This window comes from Cicer arietinum, chromosome 3, assembly GCF_000331145.2.
Source record: "Cicer arietinum cultivar CDC Frontier isolate Library 1 chromosome 3, Cicar.CDCFrontier_v2.0, whole genome shotgun sequence".
Lineage (NCBI taxonomy): Eukaryota > Viridiplantae > Streptophyta > Magnoliopsida > Fabales > Fabaceae > Cicer > Cicer arietinum.
Window position 1 is genome coordinate 17,813,572 of NC_021162.2, and position 16,810 is coordinate 17,830,381.

Consider the following 16,810-nt stretch of genomic DNA (forward strand, 5'->3'; position numbering starts at 1 on the left):
GGGCCATATTTTCCTCTGTTCTTCTAAGTTTTCTCATATTTTCCTTCCTTTATACATGTTCTTTGTATATTTGACGTATAAACATGGAGTTGACATTCTACACTCTATTATTTAATATATAATAACATTTTTCCATTTGAGGCGTGACAATGATATAAAATGTACAAATTGATGTGTGTAATGTTGTACAAAGTAGTTCCATACAAATTGCACACACACACACAATATATATATATATATATATATATATGTATATGTATGTATGCTATGTATGTAGGTGTATGATTTAGGGTGAGTAATAAAAATTTATTTTAACTATATGGATTCTCCATCTATGTACAAAGGGACAGTTAAGTGATTTTCTGATAAGTCACTACAAGTGGAGTTATCTTCTTGTAGTCATTATGGCAATCCTTAACGATTAGGTCTAATCCTCTAAGAAGCTCACACTTGGTGGTTTAGAAACTAAAAATTAGACAAAGTATTTTAAATGTCTTGACCATAAGATAGCGTATTTGACAAAAAAAAAAGATGTATTATCTGATATTTGAAATTGATTAGGATTTTTCATAGGTCTCTCTTTAGGACTTGCTGAGATGTAATTTCATCTCGCGTTGTTTAAATTCAAAAAGAATTTTTTTTTCAAAATAAATAATAATAGAATAATGTTTGTCTAACTCTGATACCTATTTGTATCATTAACTAATTAAATTACTTCATTAACTACTAAAGTGAATCCTATTAACTATTTATTTAACATATATCTCATTATTTTTTTAGAGTATTTCATTGACACTAAAATGCAAAATATTAAGCACTAAAGTGAAAGACATCAACAACTAAAATGAAGTAGTCTAAAATGGTTACCGCCTTGTATTTTAGATTTTAAAGAAGTATATGTTAAATAAATGATTAATAATATAAATATGAATATGTGTAACAAAAATATCTCTCTATTATTATAAATATTGAAATAAAAATTAATATTTGTACTCATATTTTATTGTATAAATAAGTTGAATAGTAAGTAAGAGGTACGTATTTATTGTCAAATTTTGTCAAAATAACATTTTTATACATAAAATAAAATGTTTACTTCATTTATGCAAAAATCCAGATTTTTTACGGCTGTTGCAGTCAGCACATCTTAATCATTGATAAAATCGAATGATTTTATAATTAAATTTTAATATTTTTTTCGATCTTAATTAAACGGTCTAAATTTACTAGAGGGCACCGCAGTCAAGGCCAGTGACCGCAACCGATCTAGATCCATTTCTATAACATTATATAGTTACATTTGCTACTAAACTAAACGTTTTACTCTAAAGCATTAAATAGTAAAAAAAAAAATCTTAATTCTTATTTCAATCAAAATTATCGTCATATACAATGCTATAACAAAGAAAAATGTAGTAGTAAGATAGAATATATTCTTCGGTAAAATATATATGTATATATTCTGAAAAAAAGAAGATAGAATATATTCTGAAGACATCGAGCTGCTTTCCTTTACGGCTATGGCTAATGACACTGCAAACAAAACAGGGCAGGCAGGCAGGCAGTATGCATTTTGTTTGTGTGTTCTTTTTAGGAAAGTTTGTTTGTGAGTTTATGGAAAGTGTGACTCAACCAACATTTATGCCACATAAAAAATTAATTAAGATAATGTAATCTCCTGATTGTGCAGTAGATATTCGTTAACTATTCTAAAATATAATTATAAAATGTAATTAGATTTATGAGTAAAACTTCTTTATTAATGTATTTTAACATATCAGAAAAGTTAGTAAAAGAATATATTAAAAAAGTTGAAATAAGGATACATTTTAGGAAAACAAATAAGAAATAGTTTTCAAATATAGTATCTCTAACCTCAAAAAAAAAGAGTTTTTTTTACTAAATTTTTTTATATATTTAAGATTCCATCAATTTCAAATTTACATAAAGTGCAATGGTTATGCACTATCAACATAAAATAATTTTATATTATTTCAAACGTAAATCAATCGTTTTATTATGCATGTATTACAACTGTTTATTTTTGAACTATTATTTTTTAAATTTTTATTAGACGTTACTGTAAAGTTAGTTTACACTATCAATGCGTATTTTTGTTTTTCTTTATATATATATATATATATATATATCAATAAAAACTATATAAATGGCTATCTTTAGGATTCAGTTGAGAGAATAAGTCTGAGCGGTGAACTACCATCATGGACGTCTAAAGTCTAAAGATTCAGATTAACCGTACGATTGTATAACGATTAAATAGTTAAACGATTCATGTAAAGACCTCTCATTTGACTTGATATAATAGTTCAACTCATCACGGTCCATTCAACATAATACCATTACATCAATTAATAATAGTTCATAATAATTAATTATTGTCAATTAATAATTGATTATTGTCAATTAATAATTGATTAATTAAATAATTAATCTATCAATCTCTCACTTGAATGACAATAATCAATTAATAAAAGAATATGATTTGAATACTAGAATTTCAATTATTGTTAAAATATTTGTCATCAAAGAGAAATAAGATTTAACGATACGAAAATTGAATACGATACAGAAAACAAATCATACATGTCAAAAATTTATATTTTATATAAGAATGATGATTTTAGAATGACCCTAACATTTAAAAATGCTATAATAACTATTCTAATATATTAATAATCAACTAATCCATTATTTATTTTACTAATCCATTATTTTGTTATGTTAGGTATTTTTATTGTAAAAGTAGCATAGTCTAATTGTACATATCAGACCCATTAGCGTTAATTAAGTTCATTAGATATATAACATAGTCTACTTAAACGAATTAGTTATTGTACTCTTATTATTATTGAAGTAAATTCAAATATATTTTCTAACTGGTACAAGAGCTTCCTCTTTTGGGATCTTACTTATGCGTAAACCCTAGCCAATTTATTTGCTGTTTCATTTTTGTTATTTCCGTCTTTATTGTGTATCTATAACATTATATAGTTACATTTGCTACTAAACTAAACGTTTTACTCTAAAGCATTAAATAGTAAAAAAAAAAATCTTAATTCTTATTTCAATCAAAATTATCGTCATATACAATGCTATAACAAAGAAAAATGTAGTAGTAAGATAGAATATATTCTTCGGTAAAATATATATGTATATATTCTGAAAAAAAGAAGATAGAATATATTCTGAAGACATCGAGCTGCTTTCCTTTACGGCTATGGCTAATGACACTGCAAACAAAACAGGGCAGGCAGGCAGGCAGTATGCATTTTGTTTGTGTGTTCTTTTTAGGAAAGTTTGTTTGTGAGTTTATGGAAAGTGTGACTCAACCAACATTTATGCCACATAAAAAATTAATTAAGATAATGTAATCTCCTGATTGTGCAGTAGATATTCGTTAACTATTCTAAAATATAATTATAAAATGTAATTAGATTTATGAGTAAAACTTCTTTATTAATGTATTTTAACATATCAGAAAAGTTAGTAAAAGAATATATTAAAAAAGTTGAAATAAGGATACATTTTAGGAAAACAAATAAGAAATAGTTTTCAAATATAGTATCTCTAACCTCAAAAAAAAAGAGTTTTTTTTACTAAATTTTTTTATATATTTAAGATTCCATCAATTTCAAATTTACATAAAGTGCAATGGTTATGCACTATCAACATAAAATAATTTTATATTATTTCAAACGTAAATCAATCGTTTTATTATGCATGTATTACAACTGTTTATTTTTGAACTATTATTTTTTAAATTTTTATTAGACGTTACTGTAAAGTTAGTTTACACTATCAATGCGTATTTTTGTTTTTCTTTATATATATATATATATATATATATCAATAAAAACTATATAAATGGCTATCTTTAGGATTCAGTTGAGAGAATAAGTCTGAGCGGTGAACTACCATCATGGACGTCTAAAGTCTAAAGATTCAGATTAACCGTACGATTGTATAACGATTAAATAGTTAAACGATTCATGTAAAGACCTCTCATTTGACTTGATATAATAGTTCAACTCATCACGGTCCATTCAACATAATACCATTACATCAATTAATAATAGTTCATAATAATTAATTATTGTCAATTAATAATTGATTATTGTCAATTAATAATTGATTAATTAAATAATTAATCTATCAATCTCTCACTTGAATGACAATAATCAATTAATAAAAGAATATGATTTGAATACTAGAATTTCAATTATTGTTAAAATATTTGTCATCAAAGAGAAATAAGATTTAACGATACGAAAATTGAATACGATACAGAAAACAAATCATACATGTCAAAAATTTATATTTTATATAAGAATGATGATTTTAGAATGACCCTAACATTTAAAAATGCTATAATAACTATTCTAATATATTAATAATCAACTAATCCATTATTTATTTTACTAATCCATTATTTTGTTATGTTAGGTATTTTTATTGTAAAAGTAGCATAGTCTAATTGTACATATCAGACCCATTAGCGTTAATTAAGTTCATTAGATATATAACATAGTCTACTTAAACGAATTAGTTATTGTACTCTTATTATTATTGAAGTAAATTCAAATATATTTTCTAACTGGTACAAGAGCTTCCTCTTTTGGGATCTTACTTATGCGTAAACCCTAGCCAATTTATTTGCTGTTTCATTTTTGTTATTTCCGTCTTTATTGTGTATTATTATTTTGGGAGAAAAAGATTTGGGTGAAGCAGTGTTGTTTGATGCTTAACTAATTAATCAATTATCATCTCGTGCTATTGGTAAATTTAGTCTTGTTTAGTTTATGATCTCACTTATTACTTTTTTCCAACTATGCAGTCTTAAGTATAATGTTGCTTTGTCCATGTTCATAAAGAACACGGAACTAAATTGGATTCTCGTGCAGTTAGATTTGTATGTGGTTTATCCTTCAAACAAAAGAGAGTACAGTTGTTATCATCTTCCCAATTGCATGTATTTTCTTTCTCAAGATGTTGCATTTCACAAGAATGTCTCACCTCTGAGTTATAGTTCATGATCCTTTGGTTCTAGATTCCCTAAACTACCTACTTCAGTTCCCCTATCTTACCCCAACTTTTGAATCTGAGTTGCCTATTGTGGCAATGCCATCTCTTAGCCCTGCTTCTAAATCTGAGTTGCCTATTGAATCAGCACCTTCTAAACCAAATCTAGTGTATCAAATGCTGAAAGTGATTACTTGCGATATTGATCCTCTTATTCATTGAACTGTAGTACCAAATAACAACTTCTTTATTCGTTGAACTGTAGTACCAAAGAACAACTTCTTTATATCTATAAATTTTGACATCAATCCATAATTATTACTTATGTCATCAAGATTAACGTTATATATATATATATATATAACTACATACTTGACGTTAAATCTTTAACGCATTAAAATGAGATAGAGAATGATTATAAAATGTCAAAATTTATTAATATAATGTATATGATAATACTTTTCAATCAAACGGTTGATTTTGAAAAATATTTATCCAGACAGTGTCGTCAAGTGAGTTTAACTCTTAGTGTAATTCTTATTGAAGAATAATGTTAGAAACATACTTTTTATATAACACACATTTTTCAAGAAAGTCTCTTTATTCTGTTAAAACCAGGATTTCAATATTATAGAACTTCTTGTTCATTTTCAAATTGCATGTAGCATCTACTTAATTATAAAAACTATTGCTACAAAAGCAGAACAATTAAAATTGAGAGAATAATCACTATTTTTTCACAATGCATATATAATTGTCATCAGAACAAATTCTAGTTAGAATATATATAGCTTAGTCAAGTCTCACTAATTTGCAACTCTAATATAACATAAATATTGCATAAAAATCTAATTAAAGCCATAAAGCACCAGCTTGTTTGAGAAGTGGAACAAGAGAACCATTGACATGAAAAGCCAAAAGTGTATCCATAGAGCCAACTAATTTGCCACCAATGAAAACAACAGGAAGTGTAGTTGAGTTAGTAGCAAGTAACCTCATCAATGTTTTTTCCATTTGTTTCCCTTTAGAATCTTGATCAAGTTCATGAACCATTGTGTTCACTCCCATTCCACAAAAAAGACTCTTCATTGCATGACACATACAACAGCTACTACTGCTGAATATCACAACTGCACTTTCTGAAACTATTCTCATCACTCTCTCCATTTCATCTTCTTCTTCCATTCTTCTTCTTCTTACTCTCATCATGTAGTAATTCCATGGATCCACTTGATAATGCATCACACTCTCTTGATTCATTATTGTGTGTTGTAATAGCAGAACAGAACAGAGTAAGCAAAAGGGTATAAGAAAAATGAAAACTTTTGTGTGTGTTTGTGATGGAAAATAAAGAAAGGGAAAAGGGTGGCTTTTATAAGGAGTTTGAAGGGGGTTTGAAAAGAAAAATAAAACAAAGTGTGGAAGAATGTTGGGGGTTTAGGGTACTTATTACTTGCTTTTGTCTGTTATTGTCGGATAGAGCGTGTTCTGTTTTTCTTAAGTGTTGTTGTCTCTATATTTCGATCTCAGTTGTAGCTATAATGGTTACTCGAGGAGAATGCATGCTGTGGTCAATACATTACTTTGTCAAACAGTGGAAAAAGTGAACATATGTATTATACACACAAAAGAACAAAAGGACAAGATCAGAAGATGATTTCTTTATTTCTTTTTTTACTCTAAAATCTAAAATTTTGTTGGGCTTAAATATGAATGGTATTAGTCTCACGTCTGTAAATGACATAAATATTAAACATATAAGATTGAAGAACCATATATTTATTGCTTTAAAATTTTAGATAAAAATATAACATCAAAATCTTTTGTAATCCAAGAGCATTTGTTTTGCTGTTCTCTTTAGGCACATCGTAAGAGAATGAGACTGTGGATTACAACACAAATAAAATAAAAAATTTATTTAATAAAAAAGCCTTAAAAAATTGACAAATGCTTATAAGTGCTTTAATAAAAACTTTTACTTATGTATTCAAATATTTTTAAAAATAAAACTAATAAATTTATCTAAATTTAATATTAACTTTAGTAACAATTAAAAAAATAATATTAAATTAATTAACTTTATTATGCTCCAAAGTGTTTAAACAATAATTTTTGATAAAAAAATTCATACTTTTAATAGGGTAAATAAGTTTTTAGTTTTTATAAAATTTTAAAATTTTGTTTTTAGTTCCTGTAAAAAATTCACATTTTCTAATTCCTACAAATTATTCTACAAGTTTGGTTTAGTATTTGCTGGAACAAAACATCTTTTAATTTTTTAAATGACTTTTTGTAAATATGTTTTAGAACATTATGTCATTTTCATCCATAAAAATTTATAATTTTTTAACTTGGGATGAATTAAATATAAATTTTTAAATGTCAAATGTTTAAGATAAAAATAATAAAAATATGAATTTAAAAATCAAATTTTGAGTTTATTTTTTGTCGAGAAACTGTTTATATTGTCGTAAGCATGTGTGCAAAAGAATAATTCAAAATTATCTATTTATATTTCAGCAAAGACTAAAAATGCTTGAAAAATTTTTTTAGGGACTAAAAAAGGTAATTTTTTTTATAGAGACTAAAAACAAAATTTCAAAATTTTATAGAAATTAAAAATTTATTTAATTTATTTTATAATATACAATGATAACTAGAAAAAGCTTTATATTATAATCTACTTTAAGCTTTAATATATGTTGGATTTGTCCTAGTCTAAATGTGATTTGAGCTTTTAAAATTTGGTTGTTCACTTGTTTTTCCAAGATAGTTTGAGAATGGTAGGAAAAAAACTAAAAGGGTACTCGTTTATATAGATATATTATCCATGGTTTTAAAATTAAACAAAAATCAACTAACAAAAGTCGATGTATTTAATATAAAATTTAGGCTTAATTGCAGTTTTAGTCCCCTTATTTTAGTTGAACAGCGAAAGTAGTCCCTCCATTTTGTTTATCCCCAGTTTTAGTACCTCAAATAGAATTTTGGTCCAAAACTTGATGAATTTCATTTTTTTTGCATTTATTTAAGCCACATCATGCCTCAAAATCTCATTTACAACAATTGTACCTAAAATATATGACCATAAATGGTGTAGTACGACTTTAAAAAAATAAAATTTTATCAAATTTTGGACTAAAGTTCTGTTTGGGGAACCAAAACTGGGAAGAAACAAAATGAAGGATTACTTTCGCGATTCAGTTAAAATAGAGGGACCAAAACTGCAATAAAACTTAAAATTTAAATTAAATAAATCAATTTTTGTTAATCACACTTTAAATTTATTTATATTTGAGACCAATAAGAATATAGACATAGATATAATAGATATAATGCAATGCAATTGCACTCCCTCCATTCCTAATAATAAAAAATTTGGAGAAATTTTTAGTCCTACTTATAAATAAAAGTTACAACTTATAACGTGTATTTTAAATCACCTCTAAACAAACCACGAGTAAAATTACACGTCAAAGCACCTCTTCATATTTAAATGTCGTTGCATTCCTATGGTAAGGCTAAATTTGAACTATAGAACTAATTAACCTAAAAGGATTCATACTATTTCATCCAAATCGATATGATAATTATTTTTGTTTATGTTCTATATGGATAATTTATCGATGTGAAAATTATTTTTGTTTATGTTCTATATGCTAAGGCTACGGTTTGTGAAATTAAAAAAAAAAATCTTTCGATTTAATCAATTATAAATTTTTTAGTAAACCAACAAATATCGTTAAGTTGAATGTTTTGTTTTAAATTCAAAATTATAATCTTGCAGTTGTGAATTTATGATTTTGCTTTTTATCTTTCTATAGTAAAAAAAAACTAGTATGAACTATAACAATTATTTTAAATATATAATAGAATATAATATCTTGAAGGTTATGCCCACATATTAATTAATTTGAAGGTAAAACTTTTAAATCAAATAATGTTACAGTTGAGTTATTTGGGATAAAAATTGTTTGCTAAAACAATATTTGGATGAAGTAGTATTTTCTATAACAAAGATTAGATGGCAAAAGCTCTCATGGAACTAGTATCATATTAGTGCTACATTTACATATCTATCTTGTTGAAGCCAATTAAATTTATCTCACTATATATTTTGTAAAAGGTATATGAAAAGTGAAAAGAAGATATCAGCAAATACGGCGTTAGAGACATGATAGCAGGCTTTTGTTTCTAGGAAAACTGAATTAGAACGACGTAGGCGGCAAGAGAGGTGCACTTGTTGTCAACCAAATTCTTTTTTTATTTTTTATTTTTTATTTTTTTAATGTTTACTTACCTTTTATTGATACATCTATTTACTCGGATTGAAAAATATATACACTCACGATCTGACTATAAAGTACACTTTTTGTTGGTTATGAAGATTTCAATCCGATAAATTTACTCTGATTGTGATATACAACATGTTTTGATAAGATGTCTCTGTCTCTGAAAGTAATTCAACACAGACAGATTATTGACTCTGCATTTGATACTCATATATTAACATCTGACTCTACTTATGATATTGACACGCTTCAATCTGATTCTGATAACTCTGACTTTGCTTCTGATATTTACACAATGACTCTAATTTTCGTACTTCTAACTCTAATAAAAGTCAATGCATTTGACAAAAGTCAACGACTCTGACTAAAGTCAATGCATTTGATAAAAATCAATAGCTCTGACATAATGCAACACACCTAAAAAAGTCAATGCACCAAATTCAACTAACAAAAAGTCAATGCATCTGATAAAAGTCAATGATTCTGGAAATTGTGTATGACTTTGAAGATGTCATTTTCATGAAATATAGAGGATTTCAGATTAGATTGTGAAGCAGACAAAGTCTGCCTCTAGTCCTGATACCTGCAAAATTTGCCTCTAACACTAATTCTGAAAGATGTCAAAAGTTACCTACCAAATTGCATTGAATGAAAATATTGGCTAAGTATTTTTTAATTGTTATAAACGGTTTGCAAAAGGTTCATCACTGATAACATAAACAAAAAATTCAAAATATGCAGTAACTGTCAAAAGTAAAACAATACAACAATGCACCGGTTCAAAGAAACAATTAAGAAAAGAACAAAATTAAAATAAAGCAATGTTTCAATTCAATACTGAAGCAAAACAAACAATCAAAATTGCATCTATAAAAGTAATTCTTTCTGTTTAGCAAGTAGAACAATAAAACTGCAATTGAAAAATCTAACAACAATTATCCTCAAATTACTTTGCAAAAATTGAGAAAATTTGAAAAGTTAAGTCTGGACAGAATTGAAGAACATCGTCAAATACTTTGAAGAAATCATAGACTTGGAAATTTGAAGAACATTGACACAAACAGTATTGATCCTACTTTGAACATCAAACAATTTGACCAACATCAAATACTTATAACAAATTCAAACACAATTAATGTTTGAACATTAAGCACTTCTGCAAACACATATTTATCTAGTATTAAATATATGTGTCTCATTTATCTTCTTCTATGTATCACATTTTAGTTCCTTATAATTCAACCTTACTTTATCTAAATATGTTTTATAAAAGTAAGTTGAATATTTTGATAAAGAATAAATTTTCTCTAAGAAAATTGAAGTGTTTTTCAAAAACGGAAAACATAATTCAAACCCCCATTTCTTGTGTTTTCCAACATCCTTCAAAGAAAATGGTCTTAATGATCCTACTTAAACCAAGATTGACGAGTAGTGTGGACAAGCTTGCATACCACTAATGACTTGTTTGTTTTAAACCATACAATGACTTGAGTAGTTTGTAGACTTTGTTAAGTGGAAAAGGCAGCCTATGAGGTACATCATATACGTTTCTTCTTTCAACTAATGCGTTATTGATATCTAGTTGATGTATGTGTCAGCCCTTGAATTTTGCCATTGCAATCAACATATAAATTGTGGCCATTTTGGCAATAAGGGAAATTGTGTCAAAAATTCAATGCGTTATGTATTTTAAACTATCATTTTTTTTTGTTGGATATGATTTAATTATATTCAAATACTCATTATGAAAGTTACTTAAGTAATTTTGATCTTACTTATGCATTGTTGACATCTATATACTTACACATAAATTTTATTGATAATATGAGATGCTAAATTATTTTTTTGAAATTCTCACGTTTCATTTCATATGATATTTTGAGCTATTTCTAATGAGCAAGTAAATATTTTATCTTATTTTTATTTATTTTACAGTTTATAGTTGATTAAATAAAATAAATAGCTATGATTTATTGAGTTTTACTTGTTGAAGAAAGTTTTCAGTTATCATTTTTGCATTTGCAAAAGATTATCTTTCATAAACGCATATGATAATGCAAAAATTAAATCAAGTCTTTAGAATATCTACATAAAGTTTTATTTGGAATATAAATTTTAAAAGATATGATTTTTTATCATTCCTTCAAAGGGATTAGAAAAATTGAAATCCATATCATTTAAACCTAAAGATTACAAATCGTATTAAAGTTTATTGTTGGCAACATCGGTCGGGCCGTCCTAGATATATTATGATGGGAAAAAAAAAAGAATTTTTTTATCTAATGTAGAACGAGAAGACTTCAATCCAATAATTTTTGTGTGCTATTAGCTCCCAAAAAAAGTTGATAAATTGAGAGACTGAGTCTCTCGCATTTCTAGGATGTATATGAGATAGTATTTGTGAATCAATAAATCGATTATGTGGATCAATACATCAAACATAAGCTAAATGTTCATTTGTATGTTTGTTTTCAACTCTAAAGTAAAAGTTTTTGAGATTATTGTGTCAACTAATTTGATTAAGAAGTCTCTTTCATAATTATCTAGAAATAATTTAGAAAGTAATGAATTCTTATTGGATTTGATGATTGAACATCATGCAACATATATTCATATGCAAAAATTGACTTGAAGATCAATTCTTTAAATAACTAAAGTTAATATTGTAACCAATACTTATGAGATCGTAACTTCTAACTTCTACTTGGAGAACATGCACTCATGTATGTTGAGATATTGATCCACATCAAGTCAACAAGTTAATATATGTAAATCATCCCATTAATTTACAATCAAATTTGGGTTGATAACCTAATACCTCACATCTAATAGATTTTTAGGATGTGTTGTGTATGTTATATTTTCTCCAATATAATACACTAAGTTGAGCCGTAAAAGAATATTGAGATTATAGACAAAGAAAAGCTTAAAAAATAAAAAGAAACAATTGAAGTGGAATTAAGCTCGTTTTGCAAAGCGAAAGGTTTTTAGACTTGTAGTCCACACACTTAAAGTTGTGAAGCTAATTAGTTATGATTGTTTTTTGCGCGAAAAGAAAATAGGGATGATGAAATACATATATTCAAGAGTATTGGTAAAAGCCTACTATTAATTTTGAAGAGACATATTCACATGAAATGATTCAAGAACATTTTAATAATTGATTGAGTTTAGTAGCACATGAAAGACTCAATTTACATATGAAAGATGTGCTACAATATCTTTGTATGGATTAGTTGATAGTGGTATGAAAAACTCATGAAAAAATTAATTTTGGTGAGACGTACAATTTGAGCTATTGAAATAGATTACTTAATCCTAATGAATATGTATCTTTATATACTCAAACAATCAAGATGTACATTGTGTAATATTCTCGTATGAATATTTTCTAGATGGGGATATAGAAATTATATCATTTGAAATCTGATTGCTTAGAAAAATAGTAAGAAATGAATATCAAACACATACAAAAATTTATTTAAGATTACAAAATATGTTTTTGAAGAATAACTTTGTAAATTATGAGGCTTACACAACAAAAGGTTCTAAAACGGTTTTATATGAACAAGTCAAATCAGTTGTGCACTCTAATTGTTGTAAGGTCACCAATTGTGAATAAATATCTTTTTAAAGTTCGAGAAAATGAAGATTACTATGTGTCTTTAAAGTATCATATATTAGTGCAATAAAAAACTAATATATCTTCTTAATTATTTGTTGTTGATCTATTAGAATAATGTACTTCTTTACATCGACAATGACATTGGAACAAAGTCAAATATATACTTTATTATCTTAGAGTTAATATATACTTTATTATTTTAGATTGCGGTCGTCGTTAAGGCCATTGTGATGCGTACATCGCTACAATCTAAATACTAAGATCATATCACGTCATGTGATTGCAAATTTAAAGTTCTGCTATATACTTTGAAAATAAATCAATATAATCCATAAAGTATCATAACAAACAATTTAGTTTATCAACTAAACAAGTAAACTAATAAACACATGAAACCAACTAAATTAATACACCAACTATTCTTTCAGATAATTTTTTTTAGGTCTATATCCATCTTCACATCTCAACTTTCTCTTTAAAACCTTCTTCTGGGTTTCCAATCTATGCGTAATTAATTTTGGTTTAATAGTTCAATGAACACTTCTGGTTTACACAACGCATGTTGATTCATTTGTTTTTTATTTTCCATACTGCTTTACTGGTTTAAGCAATGTTTAACTGGTTTATTTGTTTACATTATATGCACTAGTAGTAGTTTTAGTCATGCGTAAATATTAAAGAATAATTGGTGGTGTATTGGTTTAAATAGTTTGCAGGTGTCAATCGATTCATTTGTTTGGTTGAACCACTAAATTTTGTTTTTTTATGATAGTTTATGATCAAATAAAAAATGATCAAATTGGAAAACATCAAAACAAAACAAAAAAATACGGATGGACTTAATAATTGGATTGGATAATAGTTTATGCACCTTCTAATAGATTTTAATAGTTTATGAACCAATTTAGAGAGAGTAATATATTAAAGACCAAATTAATAGACAAATAACACATTTAAAAAAAATTATTACTACAACTGTTTTTTTTTAATACTCATAAAATATAAAATATGTCGATGTGTCTAATAATAAAATAAGGAGGAGGTACTACTTACCTAATTTCTTAATATCTTAATAACTATGAAAATAATTTTTGTTTGTTTATAATAGTAGTAAGAGGGATCATAAATAAATATATAATATGGTGGATACAAATAAAAATCCCAAGACTAATTGATTGGGTTGAGTTGACCTAAGCTCGCTAAAGATTACAACCCAAAGGAATTTAACAACACGTCATCTTTTTACACAGCCTTAACAACACAATCATCAGAAATTATACATAAAAGTTGATGAAAATCCAAGAAAAAGAATATACTCCTTCTCAATTTAAATATATCAATCAAAAAAGTTATTTTTGTTGTCTTGAACATAAATAAAAATTACCTAACTCTATCACATTTAATATTACTATTACTATAATATTTTTTAATTAATTTGAATTTTATTTTTTTATGTAAAAATTCCCATGATTGACAAATTGACAATTTAGTAAAGTAATTTTGTTGTAAAAATATTAACAAACATCATAAAGATATTTGTTAAGAATTTAAATAAATGATATTTTGAAAGTTATACATTTTATACTTTAAAATTATAAAAATTAAAATTTTCTATTTAGAATTAATTTTTATTTACTTTTTGTTTTTTTAATAAGTGTTCTAAATGTTTTAGAAACACTTATTAACATAATTTATTTTTTTAAAATATATACCACATATATTATTATATTTCAAGAAGTTAAAAATTGATCAAGAAATAAGAGTTGAAAGAGGATAGAAAACATGTGTGATTTCCAATGTATCATCTATGTATAATAGAACAATGAGCTAACAAAAGAAAAGACAAAAAATATGGGCACGTCAGTACGGTTTCCGCCGCCTGAATGAGCGAAGTACTAGAGGCAGGCAGGCAGCATGCGGTTGAAGCACACCCCATCCCACGCCTTGCCTGCCCTTCAAGGCTTCAGCCTTCAACACCAACTGCCACATTGTCACTGCTTTAGGTGAACAATACATAACATTTACCTCTATATAATTACTTCCCTTACTCTATATTCCTACACTATATTTACTACCAATTTCTATATTATACTACCTTTGTCTCACAAATATAAATTTAACGTTAAAAAATTGTCTAATATAAATATTATTAATAAAATTTTAATGTAAATGTTACTTTATTATATTTCAATGATTATTATATATATAATTTCTAAAATATTATTATATTTTATATTAATAATAGTAAAAAATTCATTAATAATTAAAATAAATAATTTGGTAAAATAATTTATCTCTTTCTAATAATTATTGCATTTATTAATACTATGTAAAAAACTTAAACTATACTCATTATAAAAAGAAAAGGAGTATGAAATATCAACAACTTTTTTTATGTTCTCAGAAAAGTAAAAGAAATAGTATATACCAAAAATAGCTATGTAGTAAATTTTATGTTTGTTTGATTTAACTTTTTTATTAAAAACTAAGAAAACATCTGTTTATGTATATTTGCACTTGTGAGCAGTTGTGTGGTTAATTTATATAATGTAATATTATAAAATGATAAGTTCATTATTTGTATTTCAAAACTAATCACAATAAATACATTATTCAAAACAATGCAAAATTGTCTCAAAAATAAAATACATCAAAACATAACATATTTATCAAGTTCAATTAAAAATAAATATTGACTATCACCTATGGAGTCATTAAAGCGCCAGACTATTATGATTAGAAATTCTCACATTGTTAAGAAGCATACTCTATTATGGATCAACTAGATGGGCCGAATGAGGAAATACCTTAATGATTTCAAGATGTCTTAGAGTATGAGTAATATATGATCTGAAAGTTTCTCTATGCTCTTATCTACTTAATTATGTTATAATGAATCACTAGTTTGTTAAAAAATACACGTGCTTGAAAGAGTTAGAAGCTATTACACTGAGACATTTGCTCTAGTGGCTAGGTTAGAAGCTATTCTTATTCTACTTTCATTACAAGAAAAATAATATTTTGTGGCCTAATAAAACCCTCACAAATTAGTGACCGAAAAAGCCCTCACAAATATCAAAATTGAAATTGGTCTTTATTTGTGGCTGAAAAAGCCCTCACAAATTTTTAAACATTTAACTGGATTTTGTAAAGGCTTTTACAGCCACAAAAAATAAATTTTGTGAGGGGCAAAGCCGTCACAAATGACTGAAGTGACATGTCCATTTGTGGCTGCATAGGCCGCCAAAAAAGCAAGTGAACGTTGGCATTTATGGCTGCAAAGGCCACCACAAAGAAAACACATTGACGTTGGACTTTCTGGCCGTCACAAAGGATTAGACCGTTACCTTTTGTGGCGGCAAAGGCCGCCACAAACTACAATTGTACCGTTGGCACGTTCTGGCCACCCAGGCCGCCAAATATGCCTAATATCCGTTGGTCATTGTGGCTGCTTTGGCCGCCACAAAGGATCAAGCATACCCTATATATATTACTCAACTCCTCTTTCATTTTTTCACTTCTAACTTCTCTCTAAAACCTCCTTCTAACTATTCTCTCCACCTTCTCTCTACACAAAATATTCATCAAGCTTGATTCAATTTTGGTAAGTATATATTATATTATATATGTAGTTTTTTAATTATATTTTTTGATTTGATTTAAGTAATTAATATTATTGAATTTTTTTTTTACAGTGGTTATTAATTACTTCGAAGACTTGAAGACTTGTAAGCATCGTACGTGAGTGAAAACTTCCAGTCAGACGCTACTCGGCATCAAGTTAGTATTTTATATATTTTAAATTTAGATTAGTAAATATATATATTATTTTTAAAATATAGATTAGTAATAT

At 26.5% G+C, this 16,810-nt stretch overlaps 1 protein-coding gene across 1 annotated transcript; it reads right to left on the minus strand.

Moving 5' to 3' along the window:
* Window positions 1–5,892: 5,892 nt before the first annotated feature.
* Window positions 5,893–6,300, minus strand: LOC101500299 (putative glutaredoxin-C14). The gene has a single exon (XM_004492013.4). It carries the CDS (start codon window positions 6,298–6,300, stop codon window positions 5,893–5,895), a length of 408 nt encoding a protein of 135 aa, XP_004492070.1.
* Window positions 6,301–16,810: the final 10,510 nt, after the last annotated feature.

Excerpts from the sequence above, each read along its gene's own strand:
- LOC101500299 (XM_004492013.4), bottom strand. The coding sequence starts at position 6,300 with ATGAATCAAGAGAGTGTGATGCATTATCAAGTGGATCCATGGAATTAC.